The sequence below is a fragment of the Doryrhamphus excisus genome, chromosome 9, assembly GCF_030265055.1.
Source record: "Doryrhamphus excisus isolate RoL2022-K1 chromosome 9, RoL_Dexc_1.0, whole genome shotgun sequence".
Classification (NCBI taxonomy): domain Eukaryota; kingdom Metazoa; phylum Chordata; class Actinopteri; order Syngnathiformes; family Syngnathidae; genus Doryrhamphus; species Doryrhamphus excisus.
The window spans coordinates 8,932,696-8,957,010 of NC_080474.1; the positions used below are offsets into that span (position 1 = coordinate 8,932,696).

Sequence of the window (24,315 nt, forward strand, 5' to 3'; positions counted from 1 at the left end):
TTCTAATGACTTAATTTATTTCAATTTGACTGTTTGAGCTCTTTACAAAGCTGAAAGCGAACTGACTTGTGCCCACATTGTTCTCGCACCTATTAGTTATCAGCTCAGAGAGACTTGAATGTGACGACCATGTTGGTTATACTGCAATGGACATTAGGAGGTTACTAAATAGGTAGGACAGGATGGTTTTATTCAAGCAGGAGTTGCTTAACCTGCATGGGTCAAATTGTTCAAATGATGACATCATGTACTTAGAAACAATCAGCAACAAAGCTACTTTTTATGCTTCTGGTGCAAAATGATCAATCTATGAAGGATTTGTGCTGATGTCTTTCTTGGTCCCCAATGCTACCCAACTTTTAATGCAATACTGAATGTAAAGTACAATGGATCCTTGCACATTCATCATTGGTGCCCTGCAAATTTGTGGCTTTTTGGTCAAAAAAAAGTTTTAATCTGAAAATAGCAATAATTTATATATGTTTAGCATATATGTAGTACTATTACAACCTTGCAAAATGTGGTTATGCTTCACAGATGATGTTTTTTGAGATTTGCCACACAAACCATGTAACAAAGTGAAAATATATGATGGTATATGATACATCGTTACTACAGGTAAGCGATCTGGATTATCAAGACTGGGCTTCTCTAGGCTGCTAGCACTAGTCTGACGACTAGGCTAAAGGCCGCACTGTGACTCCGATTCCATGTGTGTTTACTTTATACAAAGTATACAACTTTATATCATTGCTTAGTGGTGAGAACTTTTTTGTTGTAACCATTGGTTACAACCGTTAACCAATGAACCAAGGTTTTGCAATACTTTGCGGTGTTAGGAATTAAAAGAAAGACGTGTCAGAAGAAAAGGCCCCCACAAGTCTGAATTCCTCCACCGTTAATACACAGAAAAGCCGCTGGGGAAGAGCCTTGGAATATGGGGCTGGGCGAGGGACACATGTACGCAACAAAATCTCCCGGCCTGCTGGGAAAGGGAAGTCGTGAGATTTACTCCCTCCTTCAATCAGCTTCCTTTCTTCTTCGCTTTCCAGCCCAGTATCTTTATCCAGGAGGGCAGTCTATGGGCGAACATGGCAAAATCGTTCAGACAAGGAACAATCTGAATGATTTCTTATTCCGTTCCATTTTATATGGAGATGCTTACCTCCTGAGCAACGGCAAACAGCCTGTGTATGATGCTGCCAATCTTGCCTTGACCAGCTCCACTTACAACAACCTCTGGCTCTTCTAGCAGAGAGTTGACAAAACTGAAAATAAAGAAGAAAATATGCGGACAGATTCAGCAACACCAGCAACAGGCGTAGTGCTGTTCATGGACTCAAACACGTTATCTGGCGTACTAATGACTAATAAACGTACTAATGACTAATAAACAGGAAGATGGACTCATCGCTAATACCTGTTAGTGACTTACTTTTTCAGTTCCTCTTTGTCCTGGCCTTTGTCAGCCTCATCAATGGCAAACTTTTGTTTGAGAGATCGAAACTGGGCGATGACCATCTCCATGGCAATCAAAAAGTCAAGGCAATCCTATAGAAAGCGAGCACTCAAAAAAATATATGACACTGATAGGCTGTTTATTTCACCTGTGATGTTGTTTCATTCAGCTGAAATTACACCTGACGGGGAATTATGGATAGCTGCATATGCTAGGAAGCTGACAATGATAGCATCCAAACAAACAAATGTATTGCTTCCCCATTTCTGAATGGCCCACACAGCCCAGACATCTGTGTGGTGGTCCAAATATGGCTATGCACAGCAGATTTCCTCACAAACGTTCAGATTTGGAATGAAAAGGGGGGAGCTATTGCCAAACCAAGATGTGCCTCACTGATGCCTGACTCCAAAATAACTGTAATGAAATCTATTAAAATGGAACGATAAGCGCTTCAACACAGACTTACTTTAGCACAGGTTTCTGCTAATCAAAACCAAAAAAAAATAAGAAGAAGAGTGGGAGAATGGGGCTAAATCAGGAAAAAAATAGCAAACTGTGGTGAGCCTGCATGTTACTGACCTTTAAATTATTACAGTCCGGATTGGATTGTTGCAGCAGCTTGCTTGCGTGGATTGTAGCTTTCTGGGTGTTTTTTTGGACTGATGGAATGTTGTCCATCAAAGCTATTGGAGAAGAATTGTGGGGTTAAAAGAGGTAATATAAACAAGGCATTGCAACAGAAATATAATGAGAGTGCAATAAATGTAATGGATTTTATTCTCCCTGGCAGTACTGGACTCTTCCCCACAAAACAAAAACAAGTTGTATATACGAAAAAACAATAATAACTGGATAAAACAATACAAACACTTTCTACATACTTATATGAAGCTGTATGATAAGAACTGTCCCTGAAGAGAAAAGTCAAAGAAGCCAAAGAAAAACAACCAGCCATGGATGACAAAAGGCCTTACTAATGTTTGCAAGAAGAAGAACACACTATACAGGAAATTCATCATTCAACAGACCAAAGAATCAGAAAGAACATACAAGACCAGGGCTCGACAATAACGATGTACCGATGGCCCGGGGCAAGTTAAAACAAAATTCGGGCTAGTAAATCCAATCAGTGATATTCCCGTCGGGCAAGTGCACTTTGGCATGCCATATTGCGAAGAGTTTTTTTAAAAGCGGTTCTTGTTGGGTGTTGGTAAAACACGGACTGCGTAATTCCGGTGGTAATTTGCAAACCAATCCTTGCAAATCTTGAAATGGACCAATCAGAAAATTATTGAGAAGCTATTCAACAACAGGCTGGATAAATGTATTAATACGAAATTACTATCATGAAGTCAGTATGGATACAGAGCTAATATTTCTACCTCCATGCCACTGATTAAAATTACAGAGGAAATCACTAACGCTATAGATCATAGGAAGTGTGCAGCCGCAGTATTCATGGATCTGACAAAAGCCTCTGATACAATCAATCATGACATCCTAATAACTAAATTAGAAAGGTACGAAATAAGAGGATTAGTTCTGTACTGGGCCAAAAGCTACTTAGCTGACAGGAAGCAATACGTACAGCTAGGAGAATACACATCTGCAAGTTCATATATTACGTGCGGAGTTCCCCAGGGGTCAATACTGGGGCCAAAACTGTTCAACTTGTACATCAATGATATCTCCGAAGTTAAGAAAGACTTAAAACTGGTATTATTTGCGGATGATTCCACTGCTTTTTGTTCTGGAGGGAGTACAGACGAAATCATTAGAAAGGTCAGAGAAGAAATGGTCACACTAAAAATATGGTTTGACGATAATAGATTGTCCTTGAACCTAAGTAAAACTAAAATCATGCTGTTTGTTAACAGCAGAAAGGACATGCACCAGCAAATACAAATAAACGGTGTGGACATTGAAAGGGTGAACAACAATACATTTTCGGGGGTCACAATAGATGAAAAAAGGTCAGTAAGGATAATTCCTTCAGAGAACATATTAACTCCTTATTTCTAAAATCAGAAATACTTAAACTTGCTGATATAGTTCATCTTCAAACAGCTAAAATAATGCACAAGGCTAAAAATAACCAATTACCTAAAAATGTCATCCAATACTTCTCTACAAGAGAGGAGAAATTTGATCGCAGGGAAGAACTAAATTTGAAACACTTATATGCTAGGACTACGTTAAAAAGCCATAGCATTTCAGTATGTGGAATCAAACTATGGAATGGATTGAGTGAGGACCTCAAACAATGCACAACGATGACCGAATTCAAGAAACAATACAAGCAGTTGATGTTTGCTAAATACAAGGATGAAGAGTCTTGAACCAGTCATGATGTGCTATATATATCACTATATTGATACTTACTATGGTACCCATTATGTCATTGGATGGTCATATCACTTCGTACTTCGGTACGAGGTACATTATTTAAAAAAAACAAAACAACCTTAAACTGTATTATGGAAAGCAGGAAGTGAACAAATGTAACAGTTACGGATTGTAAAAGTACCAGATGGAGGGGTAGGATTTAATAAGCTTTGCTTCTTCCTACTCCTTTTGGACATGTGGAACTGTGAACTGATTATGTGATGCACTCAATTGTAATCTGATGCATGTTCAAACGAAATAAAACCATTACCATTACCATAAAAAATAGTGTTGTAGAATGTTATGTGTTTTAGAATTTCGGGAGAATTTGCTTGCAAATGCTCCTAATGCTGACCTCAAACTGCAATGTTGCACTCACTGTCAAAGCCCACACTCACCCAAACCCTCATGAGCTAAAGCCGGACTGAAATTTTGTAGCTACCATGCTAACTGTTAGCATGAAAGCTATGTAAGTGTCTATGTAAGATAATACTTGACTAAAATGCTAACATGCTAATGAAAACATGTTAAGGCTAGAATGCTAATGGTTAGCATGTTTGCTCCTAACATGAAAACTGTTTATGTATGTTTATAACTTTTAAAAATAGCAACAATGCTAATATGATAATGTCAGCATGCTACCACCTAGCATGATATAATTTAGTCTTTGTTTAAACCTATACCTTTAACCTTTGTTTACCTACATAAATGGCTTAAATGAGGATAAGCGGTAGAAAATGAATGAATGAATGAATGATTGCTATACATACACCCTGAGTCTCACATGAGCAACTTTTCTAAGGCACCCCCCCACACCGTAACAGTTTGCAAAAATAAAGAGTCCCAAATTGTTTCAGCATTTTGTCAGTGACATGGTACAAATTGGTTGAGAAATTTAGAACTTTGAATAATTCCCCAGTCATTTTCAATGGGAAAAATGTATCTGTAAATGTGGAAATAGACATCACCTCTTTCCTGAAAGAGCCTAACATTTTAATGTATCAATGGTTAAAATTTGTGGGAATTGTGGGAGTAATGAGTTAGTCATAATTATTATATTCTTAATATATTAGTATTAGAAATGGTTTGGCTGGTCCTGCGACTTACACGTTTGACACGAGAGGGCACTCTACTTGCGTGCCCGTATCACGCCTATACCGCTAAAAATTTACATTGTCAACATCAACCAAAAAAGACGGAATATGAACGCCCCAAAAAGAAAGTAATATCCTGCAGATTACAGGCTACAAGTAAGCTAATTATGTTGTTTGGGCTATAGTTACCTGAAGAAATGTTAATATGATAACATACCACCTAGTCACGTTATGTTAACAGAAGCCTATTTTGTCTGTTGTTCTCCATGTTTTTATTGTTATTACTATAACTTGCCTTTCAAGATGAAATGTCTGTTTTGATCTCTGATTTTTAGACATGTTTTTTTCTTCTTGTGCATTTTTGGCTGAATCGACTTATACTCTGGACAATACAGGATAGATGATAAAGACTGGTTGAGGTACTCACCTTCCTCCTTCAACTTCAGAATTGCAGCATGTATTATGCAGGGCAAGAGATGGCAAGTCAGGTCTGCGGGTTTCTGCATTTCCAAGTAATGCAAAACCTGAAAGACCAGTCAAAATCCAAATCTGATTTTATTTGATTTTCTTTGGCCGTAACAGTAACAATTCACATGTGGGCATCTTAGGTGAGTGCCACAACTGATCTTTATGGAGTTCTACACGTGCAGGATCACAAATTGTAGTGAAATCATCTCTCATTGAAAAATTATAACATTTTAAGCTGCTTATGTCTTCAACGTTGCCATGTCAAATAAGGAAAGTGTTGAAAAATTACCTTTTCTGCTTCCTTGGTGTCGTCAAAAAGCCTTTTCTGGCGGTTAGCAGGTACAGCCCTGGCAGTCTCCCACGTCTCAACCCACATGTTGCCTGGAATCTTCATCCTTGCACTAAGCTCACCTTTCAAGACAGTTTCACCTTTCTCATTGACCACTTCCTCCTCCAAAAAATCCCTGGGTGAGTACCAGCGCACAAAGTCGTCAAGAACGGAACCTGGGTTGGCTGCCTTTGGAGCAAGAAAATGGCAGGATTTAGTTATTTTGAACAAATGGTACGTCTGTTACTTTTATAGATAACTCTTGCAACTCTGCACAGAGCGGGAAAGAAAAGCAAGTATAGATTGAAGTCAAATGCCAAAAGGCATCCACAGATTGACGAGAATTGTACCTTAAAAGATTCCATGTCAGAGAGTAGACAGGCACTCTGCATCCGTGCACGGAGTTGGGCACCTTCGGCAGATGTCCCCAGCTTTGCAAGGATTTCTGACTGTTCCTCTAGTAAATCCTCGGTCATGGGAGCAGGTTCCTAAAAAAACATAACAACAATATCTTTTGAATGTACTCACAATATTGACATGTAATGATTACTGACATTATTGTTACTATAAAGAATTATCCTTACTTGTGTCACAGGAATGAAGAGAAGCTCTGAAGAGTTAATCAGGCTCATGTTGTTGTAGGGGTGCATTCTGCCCTCTGCTCGAGTTTTACTGCCATGTTTGTCACTCCGAATATGCGGCGACTCATTCTCCCCTTGATCGCTCAAACATTCAAAAAACTCTTCTTCACTGTCACTCCAAGAATCCCAGGATTTGCCAGTTGACAAAGTAGTCGTTTCACCGGGTGAAGTTGTTGCTTTGATCTCTGATTGGCGGAGGTTGTGGTGATCTCTTCCTTTGCTTCCCTCAGGAGCCTTGCGAAGGTTATCTCTGGCTTGCCTCCGCTTGATGCAGCAATTCAGCATCTATGAAATAAACAAATTATTTTCAAACAAGTGCTTATTATGTAGACTGGTCCTAAAATTACATCATCAATAATTTGGTGTCAATAACAATAACTGCAATGCGATGATAAGTGAAAGTGATGGAATTATGGAGATCTTTTTCATGGTAGAGAGTGGTATTATTTACTTATACTGTATATATTTAAATAACTATGAATTTTTAAATGTGTGATAAAGTCAATGTGAGTGCGAGTGAGTGACGGCGCGGTATGAGTGAGGACGCTGTCGGTTTCACTTTGGGAATATTTTTCAGTCTTTGTATTTTATGAATAATCTGCTGTGAGCGACTGCATTACGGTTTTCCAGGGGTTTTCAGACTAGGTCCCAGGGGCCTTGAATTCTTGAATTAAATCGTGTTTCTCACCTTCTTTATCAAAGATTAATCTAACTACATATGAAGTACACTTGAACAGTGCAGAGCTTGAAAGCTTGAAAGAAGGACAAAAGGAGACAGATATAGAGTTGTCTATTGTACTATGAACAAATAAACTACACCCCCACACAAACATAATAAAGACGATTACAGGATGCCCAGGCTGAAATCTGTCTATAGTGTCCAGTGGGATAGGCTCCAGCATATCCCCGCGACCCTGACGAGGATAAGTTGTATAGGAAATGAATGGATGGATTGTTACACTGAAGAAGTACTTGAGGACATATTGATGCCTTGCTTCACCACACAATCGCCTGCAGTGCAAGATGCCGCACTCACAATGCCTCAGGCCACTACTGAAAGGTAATGCTAAATATTGGAGCTGCCACTACGGCGGCTGTATTTTTGTAACTGTTCATTTCTACGTTGCTATGTGAAATCAATGCACCCAGAAAGGAAGTTTGGGTCATCCTTAGAAGGACCAAACAACGGCAAAATACTGTAAGTATTACATGTTATCATGAATGTATTGTTATTACTTGGTCACAGCATGTATAAACCATAAAATCTTGTTGAAGGTTTTTGGAAAAACTTGTTGTACATCCTGTATAATGACAATAAAGGCCATTCTGATTCTGATTCTTTGGAGGTGGCATCGGTGTGTTACATGCAGTAATCAGCTCCCTCTTTTTATCTGTTTTTTTATCTTTAGACTGACGAGAAAGATGTGTGTTCCTGTCTTACATAAGGATTGTGGATGATGGACACTTTTTTTAAGTGCAGTTTTCCTTTAAAGTCATAGCTACCTGAAACTTCTGGTGCAAGAGGCAACAGCGAAGATCGGGTGGTTCTTCTGGCAATCTGTAAATAATAAAGTCGAGAAACATTGTGTATAATTTGCATGCATGTGTATTGCAAAAGAAGCCTTAGGCTGTGTGCACACTAACTAGTACACACTTAGTAGTTGGGTACTCTGGTCTCACAACAATATAAAGAAACTATTCTACATGAGTCTGGGGCCTGTCAATCATTCCACATATATAATCTATACTGCTGTTAGGATAGAGCTTTAATTTTCTGTGCATACATCAGACAAAATTGTTCCATTAACAAGGGATGTATTTTGTAATCTTGTCCCTTTATCATTGGACAATGATAGCGACATGCATGTGATACCCACCCATTGATTTGGTCATTGTTTTCCCAGCGGTCTCGCAACTCTAAGACAAACTCCTGCCAGAGGTAGGCTACAGAGCGTAGCCCACCATGGTAGAAGTTGACTAGACACACACACAGTGCCAGGCGATAGGTCAGACTTTCAGGTGGTGCCGACTTCAGCTGAATATATAGGTCCTAGTCACAGGGTAAAGAAGGACAAATGACAAAACATAACTACTATACTCTCAATACAAACTTTAAATAATCAGAATGGCCTTTATTGTCATTATACAAGATGTACAACGAGATTGTTACATACGTCTGTATTTTCATCTTTCCAGGCCTTTCGGCTGCAATCTGGTTGTGTACTTTTATCCACAACAGAATCTGTAAAAAGATACTAACACAAAAAAACAAACAAACCACAAAAATGTAATAGTCCTAGAAACAGTATACAGTACAATATGTGTTCCACGTCACATGAATACTTCACAAAGCTCAGCGTGTGTAGTTCATTCCCTTTTGCCTTTTTAACAATTTGAGAAATTTGGATTAGGATTCCTTTTGGGGATTTGCTTTTTAAAAAATCCATCATTTTTTTGTGCATACTGAACTTTTGCTTGAATATGTATTCACTGTCTACTCATTCACTGACAATTTATTGCCTACTAAGAATATCTTTTCTATGTTTTGAGGAAGAAAAAAATCACCACTTACCTGAAGAATAGAGTTAAGAATATCAGCGCTAAGTGGGGACTCATCAGTCAGCCTATGACGTTGAATGTGCCTTCGAGCATTGTGCATCATGTTGGACACCGACAGTTTGGAGATTGGCACTGAGGCTGCGGGTTCTGTCAGTTTTGATAAAGCAGCGCTAATATCACCATCTGGAAAGACAAAACAACACATTTGATGTCACATGAGATATATACCATCTGAACAAGCATTTATGGGTTATTGATGAACAGCTGCAGCATTTATATTAAACTGACAAATGGACTATGTAAATCATACCAACCCAACCACACAGAATGATGTAATAACATGAGTCAGTGAGAGTGGTAAATTTATTGCCATAAAAGGTTGTTCAATTTGGAAATAAACCCATATTTTTTGTTTTCATCTACTTGTGCATGTGCGACCAGCTAATTTGCTGATTGTATTAATTTGATGTGTTTAGAGTGGTTAAAGCGCAGGCCACACTGCTACGGTTCAATTCCCCCGAGGGCATCTCTGTGTGGAGCTTGCATGTTCTCCCCATGCATGCATGGGTTCTCTCCGGGTACTCCGGTTTCCTCCCACAATCCAAAAACATGCTAGGTTAATTGGCCACTCCAAATTGTCCATGCATTGTAGGTATGAATGTGGGTGGGAATGGTTGTTTGTCTATATGTGCCCTGTGATTGGCTGGCCACCAGTTCAGGGTGTATCCTGCCTCTCGCCCCAAGACAGCTGGGATAGGCAGCACGCCCGCGGCCGTCGTGAGGATAAGCGGTAGAAAATGAATTAATGAATACTGCTATTAATTCATTATGTGTTGTGTATCAAACAAACACACACACAATGATGATCTTGGACTCTGCTGTTTGAATTAATCTTGTATAAACTAAATGGAGTTTGAGTAGCAACTATTATTATGTAATACACATACAGTACACACATCAATATGGGATCATTTTTATGAGAATAGCAGTCAAGACAGCCACACCTTTTCCCTCATCTTCAGCCGATCCTCTTCCAAGAACCTCTTCTGTTGTTTCCTTCCTCCCACATAGCTTAAAGAACTCTGTCAGCAAGTCGCCTGCATAGGAAATTAAATAGTATTTAATTAAACTTTATGGGATAGGCTCCAGCACGACCGCGACCCTTGTGAAGATAAGCGGTAGAAAATGAATGAATGATTAAACATTAACAATATTGTTTTTTTTTTACCATGTTTTTTTTTACCAGGGGATATGAATAGTGTATGAAATGTATTTTTGTAGAAAATCACAAAATCAGACAAAATGGCACGTCTTACCAAGTAAACACTGAGGATTTTCAACTGCCCTGGCTCGGACTGACCAGTGAGGCGCATGTAGGGGGTCAAGGTCACTGTCAAATCAGAAAAAGACATGTCAATAAAAATCACAAAAATAAGAATACAGGTTGTGCATGACAACTTGTAGAACATGATGTATGGATCCCTTTAGGGTAGAACTTTCTTCATAGACAGCAATGATGGTCAAGGTGGCGTTATGGGAGCTTTGTGTTTCATGATAAATGGCACCTTCAAACCCAACCGTCATCCGAAAGGACTTCGGTTTCATCGTGCAGTTCACGACATCACCAGCAGAGGGAACCAAAGTCCTTCGGCCGGACAGTGAAAGCCCAATCGTTGATGGACTGTTCTTCAAAGGTTTGAAGCAACAAATGTACAGCATATACCATCAAGTAAGGTATTAATTGTTACATGAAATGTAATCATTTGTGGTATAACTGCAAGTTTGTTTAGTTTGACAGCATATTTAAATCTTTTTTGGTTTGTTGTACACTGAATAAGTTCTTTGCTGAGTATCTTGTGGCTACACTGTTAATTATTTCTGTTTTGAGAGTGTACTGACTGAATTGCGACATGTCTGTACAAAAGGAAGTGTTGTACCAGTGTGAGGAGGGAGTTAAACAGAAAGATTCCCTGTTAGAGAAAAGAGAACCAATGACAGAAGAAGAAAATGAGAGTTGCATGCAGAAAGCCAAATGTGTTGAACCAAGAAGATCAAAGCGAGAGAAACGTTTGACACCCAAGATGCAGGAGTTCAAAGAACAGGAAGCAGTTCAAATTGAAAGACAGTTCAAATTGCTGTACGAAAAGTGGAAGAACCATGCTCGAGCGGTTCGAACAAACTTGAATCAGGAATGCTCAGAGACTCAACTGTTCGACATGATGGACAAAACTGAAAGACTTGAGTCTGAATTGAAAGAGTCATTTCACAACCTCGGACAAAAATCAGTGCCAAACCAAGACACCCGAAGGAGAATAGATGCCTGTGTGGCTGTTACAGCAGATCTATTGGGTCTTATGAGAGTGCGCATAACGGAAAAAGGCGAAGCATTTGACCCTGAAGAAGAGAGGGCAAGACTACATATGCTGTTGGATGCAGTGTATGCAAAGTCCATATATGGATCCACAGCCTTCAGAGTGTCCAGTTATTCCCTCCATCAGGGTTCAGATTCCAAAAGAATCTCCGTCAAGAGAGCAGAAGCAGCAGCTGAGTTGGCTGCAAAGAAGGCGGAAATGAAAATGCAAGCCACAATTGATGCAAAATTCATTCTTAACAACAAGCTTTGTTTTGGATGTCGATGAAAGGGCACAACTCAAGAGAGTGCAAGAATAAAGCTACGTGTGGCATCTGCAAGAGACACCATCCAACCCCTCTGCATGAGGAGCGCCCTCTATTGGACACATCTCCTCCAAACATCAGCCTTGTGCTAGAAAATACCTCTGCGAGTTCATGCTGTATGAATGGGAGTGGTGATGAGAGCACATCAGAATCAGAAACGGTTTTATTGCCAGGTATGATCAAACACTATGGATCAATACTAGGAATTTGTTTTGGTGAAGTAGGTACAGACACAGATCTATTAAAACATGAAAATACAAAATATACAGAATACAGTATAAATATATGTACACAGTCTGTTTTTTGTTTGTGATTCCGGAAGTGCAGTCTGATTGTTTTTCCAAACTGAGCGTTAATGTAACGCATATAGAGAGTGTCAAAGTGGCAGGATGAGGCAGAGGTGGGGTGTGAAGAGTGTCAGGGGGGTTCCGTGCCTTGTTGATGAGGCTGACAGCAGACGGGAAGAAACTGTTCTTGTTGCGTGAGGTTTTGGTCCTGATGGACCGCAGCCTCCTGCCAGAGGGGAGCGTCTTAAAGAGCCTGTGTCCGGGGTGAGATGGATCGGCCACAATCCTTTCTGCACGCCTCAGGGTCCTGGAGGCGTACAGATCCTGGAGGGACAGGAGATTGCAGCCAATCACCTTCTCTGCAGACCGAATGACACGCTGCAGCCTGCCTTTGTCCTTAGCAGTGGCAGCAGCGTACCAGATGGTGATAGAGGAGGTGAGGATGGACTCAATGATGGAGGTGTAGAAGTGCACCAACATTGTCTTTGGCAGGCTGAATTTCTTCAGCTGCCGTAGGAAGTACATCCTCTGCTGTGCCTTCTTGATGCGGGAGCTGATGTTCGGCTCCCACTTGAGGTCCTGGGAGATGATGGTACCCAGGAAGCGGAAGGACTCCACAATGTCAATGGTAGAGTCACAGAGGGTGATGGGGACAGGAGAGGCTGAGTTCTTCCTGTTGTCCACAACCATCTCCACTGTTTTTAGGGCGTTGAGCTCGAGGTTGTTCAGGTTGCACCAAGTCGCCAGATGGTCAACCTCCCACCTGTAGGCGGACTCGTCGTCGTCAGAGATGAGTCCAATGAGGGTGGTGTCGTCCGCAAACTTCAGGAGCTTGACAGACTGGTGACTGGAGGTGCAACTGTTTGTGTACAGGGAGAAGAGCATAGGAGAAAGAACGCAGCCCTGGGGGGATCCGGTGCTGATGGTTCTTGTATCTGAGATGTGTTTCCCCAGTTTCACGCACTGTTTCCTGTCAAACAGGAAGTCTGTCATGCACCTGCAGGTGGAGTCTGGCACGCTCAGCTGGGAGAGCTTCTTCTGGAGCAGAGTTGGGAGGATGGTGTTGAAGGCGGAGCTGAAGTCCACAAACAGGATCCTAGCATAGGTTCCTGCGGCGTCCAGGTGCTGAAGGATGAAGTGGAGGGCCAAGTTGAGTGCATCATCTACAGACCTGTTGGCTCTGTGGGCAAACTGCAGGGGGTCTAGGAGAGGGTCAGTGATGACTTTCAGGTGTGAGAGCACAAGGCGCTCAAAGGACTTCATGACCACGCAGGTCAGGGCGACGGGTCTGAAGTCATTAAGTCCTGTGGTCCTTGGCTTTTTGGGAACAGGGATGATGGTTGAGGTCTTGAAGCAGGCAGGCACGTGGCATGTCTCCAGTGAGGTGTTGAAGATATCTGTGGACACTGAAGACAACTGATCAGCGCAGTGCTTGAAGGCGGACGGAGACACAGAGTCCGGTCCAGCTGCTTTCCGGGGGTTCTGTCTCCTGAAGAGTTCATCAATGATCGTCCCAGTTTGGGTTTCATTGTCCAATGCCCCAGAGTCTTAAACATTGGTGTATGCCTTTTTAGACACCCAGAGTAACCGCACATTTGTTGATTAAGCACTGTGCAAGAAACTGAAGGCAGAAATAGAGCCAGTAATACTGAAGCGCTCAACCATGCTGGCAAGAAAGTCAGTTGTGAATAGTCACAAGGCAAAAGGTCTGCGAGTGAGAGGTTTCTCCTCTGAAAACCACCGGCATATACAAGAGACTTCATTCGTATTTAACGTTCTCATATCCCTACCAACAAAACAGCCAAGAAGTGGGAACACCTCGCCACTCTAGTTCGATGGCGATGCAGAGAAGGCTGACAAGGAGCCAAAGACTGGAAGCATGTGGTACATCCCACATCAAGGGCTTTACCACCCAAAGAAAGCAGATAAAATCAGAATCGCGTTTGACTGCTCAGCCAAATACAAAGGTACAGCACTGAACGATCACCTTCTGACGGGACCAGATCTCACAGATGGGCTGACCATCTGTGTCGCTTTCGCCAGCGCCCAATAGCAGTCATGTGCGATGTGGAAAAAATGTTCCACAGATTCCATTCCATTCACAGAAGACTGAGACTATTTGAGGTTTCTATGGTGGGAAAATGGAAACACAGACATAGAACCTCAGGAATACCGAATGAAAGTACATCTAATTGGTGCTTCATCTTCACCAGACTGTGCCAACTATGGAATTAAACATTTAGCTGCTCATAGCTAGTCACAGCTATGGTCAGTGCTCATACATCAGGGAAAGGAAAGAGTTCATTGTACATATATGGCAAAGCAAGAGTTGCTCTTACAAAGGTGGTCACCATACCTCAATTGGAGCTGACTGCAGCTGTAGTATCTGCCTCTGTAAGCATGATGCTGAAAGAAGAACTTGAGATTCTTGTGGACAAAGAATACTTTTGAACAGACTCAAAAGTGGTTCTTGCTTATATAAAAAATGAGGCTCGACCCTAAAGTGAGGTTGACTCAGGTGTTGACTACTGAGGCGACGCAAAAGATGGACTCTCGGCAGGACGTCTACCAAGATGAGATCCGCATGCTTAGCCAAGCAGATGGGAAACTGGCTCAGATTCTTAAAGTCCATAAGAGTGACGATGGACTAGTGAGGACAGTTACTCTACAGCCAAGTGACAAAAGGTTGGGAAAACGAGGTGAAAGACTCAACAAGCCATCCATCATTGACAGACCTGTTCAAAGGCTAGTTCTTCTCATAAGAAGACCATTAGGTTCACGTCTACAGCACGCTGGCTATGGAGATCGAAGGTCAACATGTTTTGTCAAACTGCTTAAAAATTACCATTTATTAAGAAGTTAATTGTATCAATGGTAATTTGGTGGGAGTGTAGCTGGCGCTGATGAGGTCACTACATTTACAACAGCAAGAATTTTCATTGTTTGTTATTGTACACATTTAGTTTATGCTAGAGCGCATTGGAGAGCAAAGCGCATTGGAGAACAGAACGTCTAGAGTCAGACAGAGAGAGAAAGAGAGAGAGAGAAAAGAAGTATTTCCCATTCCTGTATATTCTACCATTGGTCCACCTGGCAAACACGGTGAATATAACTTGTTTAAAAACTATTATATTATATGTTTATTGATCGATTTATACGAATTGTGTATGTAATTGTTTGCAGTTTTCACTGTGTATAATGGTGTTTCACGATAAATAAAGTTGATTTGATGCTTCAATGTCCTGCAATGGCGTGTGAATGCACTCAAGAGCAATGAATGCAGTGAAAGAAGCGTGAACTCTTTACTGGACCAGGGTAGTTACACATAGTAACATGTCAGTCGTGAACAAAATGGCTCTTCGATCCAGCTCTCTGAAGTGAACGAGCCCTCCTTTTTTTCTCAACTGTGTTTTCTGTAAAAGTCCCACATGATTGACCGAAATGTGTGGTGCCAGATGTGTCGAAACAGGGGAGCGAGGCGTTAGCAAGCTGGACAAATGAGGAAAACACCGTCCCACTATTACATTCCTTGATTTTGGTGCTATCACCATGATGGAACGTGCATACCAGATGCCAACTGGACACAGAAGATGTACATTTTTCATAACTGTCCAGAGGTGGTCCGTGTGTCACAAGTTTGCCACCAAGCTCCACCCACACCTTAGGATGAAAAGTTGAAATGTTCATACTTGATCATCGATCGTCCAAGTCAGGGGTGGGCAAACTTTTTGACTCGCGGGCCGCATTGATTTAATAAAATTGACGGGGGGGAAGACTGTATAGTATTTTACATGTGACAGTCCATTTGTACACATATATTTTTACACATATTTTACACGTAAAAGTGTCATGTAGTCTGCTATATGTGCACTTTGAGATAATTTATTTGATGTAAAGTGCGTTATAAATTAATAATAATTATTATTATTATTATTGTTATTATTATTACGACCAGTCCAGTGTGTACCCCGCCTCTCCCCCCAAGACAGCTATGATAGCTCCAGCATCCCCGCGACCCTCGTGAGGATAAGCAGTAGAAAATGAATGAATTATGATTGTTATTATTATTATTATTACGACCAGTCCAGCCCCAAGACAGCTGGGATAGGCTCCAGCACCCCCGCGACCCTCGTGAGGAAAAGCGGTAGAAAATGAATGAATGAATTATTATTATTATTATGATTGTTATTATTATTATTACGACCAGTCCAGGGTGTACCCCGCCTCTCGCCCCAAGACAGCTGGGATAGGCTCCAGCACCCCCGCGACCCTTGTGAGGAAAAGTGGTAGAAAATGAATGAATGCTTGAGTCTACTACAGTGAATGGTTGTTTGTCTATATGTGCCCTGTGATTGGCTGGCCACCAGTCCAGGGTGTACCCCGCCTCTCGCCTGAAGACAGCTGGGATAGGCTCCAGCACCACCGCGACCCTCATGAGGAAAAAGCGGTAGAAAATGAATGAATGATTTTTGACCAACATTTGATGTGAAAGGTCATTTTAGCAAGTCTTTAAGTTAACTCCTTCGGACTTTCTGGGCAAGAACCCTATATATTTTGACCAAGTTCCCACACACTTGATTCTTGAAGTCCATGTTTACGTCCATGGGAGCAAAAACTTGTTGATTTTTCGGTCGTTCAAGGTCGCGTCTGTACATGCTTTTGTTGTCGGCGTTCTATATATGTGCCTGTTGTCAATCTCGGAACAGTTTTTATTTTGTTGGAGAAACAAGAACACAAAGACTTCTCCTCACATTCAGTGTGGAAGTGGTAAAGTTTTGTTAAGAAATCAGCATAACGTTAAGTTAAGAAATGCAGCATAACAGCACTACCGCGACCCTCGTGAGGATAAGCGGTAGAAAATGAATGTATTATTATTATTTTTATTATTATTATTTTTATTATTATTATGTGCTTGTGTCCCTTTTTAGGAGCATTTTGTAAACAACAGACCACACCAAATAACGAAATTGATAAAACATATTTTGGAAAGAACAGGCGGACCATATTCAAACACTTGGCGGGCCGGATGTGGCCCCCGGGCCGTAGTTTGCCCACCCCTGGTCCAAGTGGTATGTAAGGATTGACTGTGTTGACGATCTGATGAATTCAGTACCTGATGAGTTCAGGTATGACCCCTGGAAATAGTTTAAATGCTGTAACAACTACCTGCACGTACATTCTGTCACGATGAGCATATTTTGTGCCAATGTAACTTCTAACTCATCAGTGGGCACTACAGAGCAGGTTTTGGGAGGGATGCAATATGTCAATTTTTGCCAAAGTTCTTTCACTCGAGTTTAGTCCCGTAGTAGGGTATACTGCCCCTTGCAGTTTGGGAGCAGACACCACATGGAATATAAAGACAAAGACATCGCTCATTTCCTGTCAACACTAATATGATTTGTTGGTCATTCATTCATTCATTCATTTTCTACCACTTATCCTCACAAGGGTCGCGGGGGGTGTTGAAAGTCTTTAAAAAAACACTGATGCAAGAGGAAAGAGACTTATTTACCTGTAGACATCATTGTCCAAGACTGTGCCCTCTGTCAAGTCAGGCCAAGTAGTTGAAAGTTGAAGCTCACTTCACCAAGAAAAGATGATCAGTCAATTTCATTTATTTGGGAGGACAAAAAACTGTTTGATGCAGTAGTGTATCATTTTGCCCTTATACATCACAATAAATTTGTAATCTACTCTAATGTCTTGAAGGAATTTTGCAGCATCTGGCCAATTAACCTCTTGTGAGACTATGAAAACAAGGGTACTCTGCATTATATAAATATAAATACACAATAAAATAAATCCGAAACTCCAGTCATAATGTGACTCATTGCGGCCATGTATGAGGGCAAAATCCTAAACACACTGTCATTATGCCAACATTTCAACACCTGCAAATGTACAATTCCATCCATCCATCCATCCATTTTCCTCCGCTTATCCGGGTCCGGGTCGCGGGGGCAGCAGTCTTAGAAGGGAAGCCCAGACTTCCCGGTCCCCGGCCACCTCCTCCAGCTCCACCGGGAGGACACCAAGGCGTTCCCAGGCCAGCTGTGAGACATAGCCCCTCCAGCGTGTCCTAGGTCTGCCCCGGGGCCTTTTCCCGGCTGGGCATGCCCGGAACACCTCACCAGGGAGGCGTCCGGGAGGCATCCGGACTAGATGCCCGAGCCACCTCAACTGACTCCTCTCGATGTGAAGGAGAAGCGGCTCTACTCTGAGCTCCTCAACCTATCTCTTAGGGTGAGTCCAGCTACCCTATGGAGGAAACTCATTTCAGCCGCCTGTATCCGCGATCTCATTCTTTTGGTCATGACACAAAGCTCATGACCATAGGTGAGGGTGGGAACATAGATCGACCGGTAAATTGAGAGCTTTGCCCTCTGGCTCAGCTCTCTTTTCACCACGACGGTCCGGTACAGCGACTGCATTACTGCCGAGGCTGCACCGATCCGCCTGTCGACCTCACGCTCCCACTTTCCCTCACTCGTGAACAAGACCCCGAGATACTTAAACTCCTCCACCTGGGGCAGGACCTCATTCCCAACCCGGAGGGAGCACTCCACCCTTTTCCGACTGAGAACCATGGCCTCTGATTTGGAGGTACTGAGTCTCATCCCAGCCGCTTCACACTCAGATGCAAACCGTCCCAGTAAACGCTGAAGGTCGCAGCCCGAAGAAGCCATAAGAACCACATCATCTGCAAATAGCAGAGATGAGATTCTAAGGCCCCCGAACTGGACTCCCTCAACACCTTGGCTGCGCCTAGAAATTCTGTCCATGAAAATTGTGAACAGAATCGGTGACAAACGGCAGCCTTGGTGGAGACCAACGTTTACCGGAAACAGGCTCGACTTACTACTGGCAATGCGAACCAGACTCCTGCCCCGTTTGTACAAGGACCGGATAGCACGTAGTAACGCGCCACCAATCCCGTACTCCCGGAGCGCCCCCCAAAGGACGCTACGAGGGACACGGTAGAATGCCTTTTCCAGGTCCACAAAGCACATGTAGACTGGTTGGGCAAACTCCCATGCACCCTCAAGCACCCTTGTGAGGGTGTAGAGCTGGTCCAGTGTTCCACGACCAGGACGAAAACCGCATTGGACCTCTTGTATCAGAGGTTCGGCCAACGGTCGTACCCTTCTCTCCAGCACCCTGGAATAGACTTTCCCAGGGAGGCTGAGGAGTGTGATCCCCCTGTAGTTGGAACACACACTCCGGTCACCCTTCTTGAAAAGGGGGACCACCACCCCGGTCTGCCAATCCAAAGGTACTGTTCCCGACTTCCATGCAATGTTGAAGAGACGTGTCAGCCAAGACAGTCCCTCAACATCCAGAGCCTTGAGGAATTCTGGGCGGAATGTACAATTCCAGTGAAAATAATACAACTGTTATGATATTGTACACCCTTTTACAATGTACAGATCATCTCACCTTATTGTTTCCTCACATGCTCCAAATGGAAGCTTTCCAAACTCCTCCACTCCCACCTCACCTTTAAGAAGGTTATCAAAGTCTGCCAAAAAAAAGCACAGTTGTTAAACATGTACATACAGTCATCTCTTGCTACATCATGGTTCACCTTTTACTGCCTCGCTGTTTCGCGTATTTCTTTAGTGCAAATTTGTATAAAATACTCATAAATTAATCATAATTGGCTATGATGCAATACCATGATTATCATTTTGCCCACCTGGAGGCTGGAGTGGCCATGAATACTGTTGCCAGTCCTGAAGAATGTAGGTAAAACGGATTGCAATGTTGATTGGAGGTAAAGGGTACATGGTATAACCCTGAAAAGAAACGAATTGTGACAGACACATTATTACCATATCGTATTCTGTATTTTCAGAAAACAAAAAAACAAGTCATCTCTATCGTTAATATACAAACTATTAATTTGTTTATACAATAATTGCAAGGTTTGATTATAGCTCTTCTCTTTTGAGACTTACTGATTTTGATTTGAAGATGTCCAGCAGGCCAGACAGGTGGTTGTACTGACTTGGTACCTTGCGAAGGTGTACCATCTCAAATTCAGTGCGGACACTCTGTCCCTGGCATTCACCTGCGTACAGTCGCCTCCACTTTTGCTGAATCTGCACAAACATGGGAACTTGGCTGATGGTAGAGGAGAAAAAAAACAAGCAATAATAATTAGAAATATTCAAGATAAATAATAATATTTTACCCATCTGAAAACCAACGTGACCAGGCAGATTTTATGGATAATTGACAAGGTTTTGACTACCTTTCAATACTGAAGCCACTTTCAGCAATGAAATCAGCAGACATATCCAAGTGACATGTGCTGCCTTTGGACTATGGGACCAGGGAAGTGTCAAGAGCATCAGTGTAGCATCTATCGGGCATTTTGTACAGCCACCTTGCTCTATGCTCTAGAAGCTGCACCTCTTCACCATATGGTCATCAGGTTCCTGACAAGCCTGCAGTGCTGCCATTTGTGCTTCATCATGCATATTAAGTGGCAAGTCAAAGTCCCCTGTAGTTAAGTTTTTAAAAGGACAAACATGCCAAAACTAGATCTCTGCACTGAACGAAGATTTGGGACATGGGTGAAGGGTGGTCAAAGACTCCGTTACAAAGACTGCATCAAAAGGCCATGGCGATGAACCCAAGCAGCTGCTGGGAAAAACTGGCTCTGAACCGCCCAGTATGGCGACCAACACTTTATGAAGGAATGGACGCAATTGAAACAACTAGGGAGACAAGCTATCAGCAAGCCTCTGCAAGAAGGCGTCCTCAGCAGGTGTCTCCAGCCACAGGTTCCAGTTGAACCTCCTCTTGTGTCTTTGTTGAACACGACGGACAGTCTATTATTCTTATTCTTATATGTCTAGAGTGCTACAATAATGTTAAAAACTATATTTGGAAGGTTGTAAACATGTTTTCTATGCTCTAACTATAAAAATATTTGATGTATGAAGAAGGAAGTTGACCTATCACGGTTGGGTCTGGAACCAATTAACCGCGATTAACCATATACATTTAAGTAAAAGCTGTTTTCATATTTAGTGTGAATAGACAGTGTGATGTAAATCATGTTGATAGTTTCTCACCAGCCACTGTTGACCAAAGAAACTGAGATGGAGCTTAGAAGCAAATTGCATTTTGACTCGCTGATGATAGCCTCGACGTTGGTTCCAGGAGAAATGACCACAAACTCTCGAATACCGTACCTGTCAAAGGAAACAGACAAATGCATCTTGTAAATGTGAATTGTGTTTCTCTTCAAATCCAGACTCAAAACCCAACTATCTTCGAAAGCACCCTGATACATTAAATAAATTAAATGTATTATTATTATGTCCATGTTTTCCTCATAGATATGGATAGATGTCTCTAGATAAAATAGATGCCAGAACTCACCATCTGACCAAGCAGTGGGCTCTGGGGGGGAAGTCATTGTTTGTGCACAGAAGGTCCTGCATTGCAATGGGAAAGTCATCTGGAAATAACCATTATCGCAAAGTAAGCATTGAATGGAAGGCCTCTTACTTGCATGCTTGGTGTTTTCTAAGCAGGAGGCTGCAACCTTTTTGCTATCGGGTGTCATCTGTAATCTATCAATAATGATTTAACGCTTCTGGTAACAAATAATATACATTGTTGCCAGTCTAACATGCACAGGGTTTTAACAACAGACTTTAAAGTAAATTTCATTTTGGATTTTAGTCTGATAATTGACATGCAATAATAGAAGAGGTTGATCATACCTTCCTCCAGGTCATCATTTGCATTGTCGTTCGTCTCTTGTGCCAGGGCGTAGTGAGTGATGGCGAATTTAAAATCTACAAAATTTATTTCCTGAGATTGCTCAACCCAGGTGCCACTTGTGTAGTCACCCTGTGGTTGGAAGGAAATAGGAGGGAGCACTGTCACACTAACAAATGGTGGTATTAGGTGAAACAATTAAATCCTGTTACCTTTTCTCTGGATAACCTCCTTGTAGAGTTTCCAGTTAGCTTCCATTCATTTAGCACCTCCTCAACCCTTGACACAAACCTTAAAATAAGGAAAATTAGGTCAGCAGAAGTTAAGTAATTGGTGATACACTGTTATAATGCAACATAGTTAATCGTTTTACACCAATTATTCCAGCAACACAAATGATTTAATACAGTATTAAAAAATATGTATGATATGGTATATAAGATAAGTCATTGTGAGGTGAGGTGTGTACATTACTTCAACTATTTAATCTAGTTTTAATCCCAGTGTAATGAACCCTTGCTTACTAAATTATTAAGTATTATGATTATTATGCATAACTCATGGCTAAACAATATACTGTGCGCGAATACATATGTAATGGTAATGGTTTTATTTCATTTGAACATGCATCAGATTACAATTGAGTGCATCACATAATCAGTTCACAGTTCCACATGTCCAAAAGGAGTAGGAAGAAGCAAAGCTTATTAAATCCTACCCCTCCATCATTTTTTTGTTTTGTTTTTTTAATAATGCACCTCGTACCGAAGTACGCAGTGATATGACCATACAATGACATTATGTGTACCATAGTAACTGTCAATATAGTGATATCTATAGCACATCGTGACTGGTTCAAGACTCTTCATCCTTGTATTTAGTAAACATCAACTGCTTGTATTGTTTCTTGAATTCGGTCATCGTTGTGCATTGTTTGAGGTCCTTACTCAATCCATTCCATAGTTTGATTCCACCTACTGAAATGCTATGGCTTTTTTCTTTGTCCCGTCCAGCCATTAGGTCAGATAGTATTGTTGATCTAAATGCCCTTACATGCTAAAAAGATTTGCTCTGTGTCAGGAAAGGTGTAAGCTACAACTTCCCTGTACTATAAAATTTTATTTGCCGTTATTTGATGTTTTTGTTATGCGCATTTGGAGCGACCGGACCGGAGCAAGAAGAAACACAGAAAAGAAGACAAGAAACTGGGGTCGGGATGGGGGGGTGCAGTAGAGAGAGAGACAAAAACAGCAGCAACAACAATTCCCATAACAACAACAGTGACAAACAGGACTGCATCAGTTAAATGTCAATGATGGCTACGGGTCACAGTGGAGATGATATCACTGAAATGAAACAGTCAAACTTACCAGTGGTAATAGTAACAATGAAGACATGAACCGTGATAGTAAACACAATTACAGCCATACAGTCACAGTAATTAAAATCTCACTGCTTGACATCATTATTACCCATGTGCTGTGAGTGCCCATATGGAGGTGTGTACTTCTGTGTATATATATTCATATATGAGTGCTTAAGTGTGCTTGTGTGTGAATGCGTGTGTGTGAATGTGTAATTGTCACTGAGAATGACAAAAGGAGAGAGACTGCCTTCTACCACCCAGTAAAACTTGTCCCGCGCAGCCAGGTCAAGCCCCTACCGCCAGAGATCCACCGGCCCCGTGGATGCGGGCAAACCCAGGGCCGATTCCCCAAGACCCCGAAGAGACCATGCTATGGCTTTTTAACGTAGTCCTAGCATATAAGTGTTTCAAATTTAGTTCTTCCCTGGGACCATATTTCTCCTCTCTTGTAGAGAAGTATTGGATAACATTTTTAGGTAATTGGTTGTTTGGCCTTATGCATTATTTTAGCTGTTTGAAGATGAACTATATCAGCAAGTTTAAGTATTTGTGATTTAAGAAATAAGGAGTAAGTATGTTCTCTGTAGGCGGCATTATGAATTATCCTTACTGACCTTTTATACAGTACATTTAGCGAGTGAAGATTGCTTTTATAGTTATTACCCCATATTTCCACACAATAAGTCAGATATGGTAGAACCAGAGAGCAGTAAAGAGTGTGGAGTGATTTCTGATTGAGAACAAATTTTGCTTTATTCAATACTGAAATATTTCTGGCCACCTTATGCTGTATATTTGTAATATGAGGTTTCCAGCTCATATTTTCATCTATTGTGATCCCCAGAAATTTATTTTCGTTCACCTTTTCAATGTCTACATACATGTTGGACATGACTGACCATTTCACTGATGCAAAGTTGTTGAAGATTTTCGTAGAGGTTTATGTTCCTATACGGCGTAATCATAACCAGCCAATATTACAGATGATCAGAACTGATCATGTTAAAGTAACACTCAGAAGTAAATACCTTTCCCACTCTGACGCTGTGGTGAAATCGGTGATCTCGAATACCTCGGATTCGGACTGCCACAAATGGACACACAAAAGCACAGAGATTATGATGTTTTCATTAAGAAATGAGGGTCTCGAGTTCTGCATTATTGTCAATTAATTGTTTATAGTATATACAGTATATGAACTTACATCAGTAGCAGTTGCAGCCATGTCGTTGTTGTTGTCTTCTTCTTCCTCATCCGTCTTCTTCTACTGAAATTACCCGAAACACTAGTATGCCGAAGAAAAAGTAG

General features: G+C 41.6%; 1 protein-coding gene across 1 annotated transcript; it reads right to left on the reverse strand.

The window, feature by feature from the left end:
- rab3gap1 (RAB3 GTPase activating protein subunit 1) lies at window positions 1-24,315 on the reverse strand. The gene is made up of 24 exons (XM_058082722.1): window positions 24,212-24,315; window positions 24,036-24,091; window positions 21,854-21,932; window positions 21,644-21,773; window positions 21,297-21,375; window positions 20,987-21,106; window positions 19,862-20,027; window positions 19,600-19,699; window positions 19,341-19,422; window positions 17,416-17,484; window positions 10,254-10,327; window positions 9,942-10,034; window positions 8,951-9,120; window positions 8,553-8,633; window positions 8,256-8,428; window positions 7,882-7,936; window positions 6,322-6,663; window positions 6,088-6,225; window positions 5,699-5,926; window positions 5,369-5,465; window positions 2,042-2,145; window positions 1,436-1,551; window positions 1,166-1,268; window positions 1-1,079 (listed from the first exon to the last, which is right to left on the reverse strand). The coding sequence occupies exons 1-24, from the start codon at window positions 24,230-24,232 to the stop codon at window positions 843-845; spliced, it is 2,913 nt and encodes a 970-aa protein (XP_057938705.1). The 5' UTR covers window positions 24,233-24,315; the 3' UTR covers window positions 1-842.

Bases quoted from the DNA above. Each gene is read 5' to 3' on its own strand.
- rab3gap1 (XM_058082722.1), bottom strand. From the start codon at position 24,232: ATGGCTGCAACTGCTACTGAT. The intron at 7,937-8,255 runs GTGGGTATCACA...TATTATTTACAG, and splicing joins AACAATGACCAAATCAATGG to ATTGCCAGAAGAACCACCCG. The intron at 1,269-1,435 runs GTAAGTCACTAA...CTTTATTTTCAG, and splicing joins GACAAAGAGGAACTGAAAAA to TTTTGTCAACTCTCTGCTAG.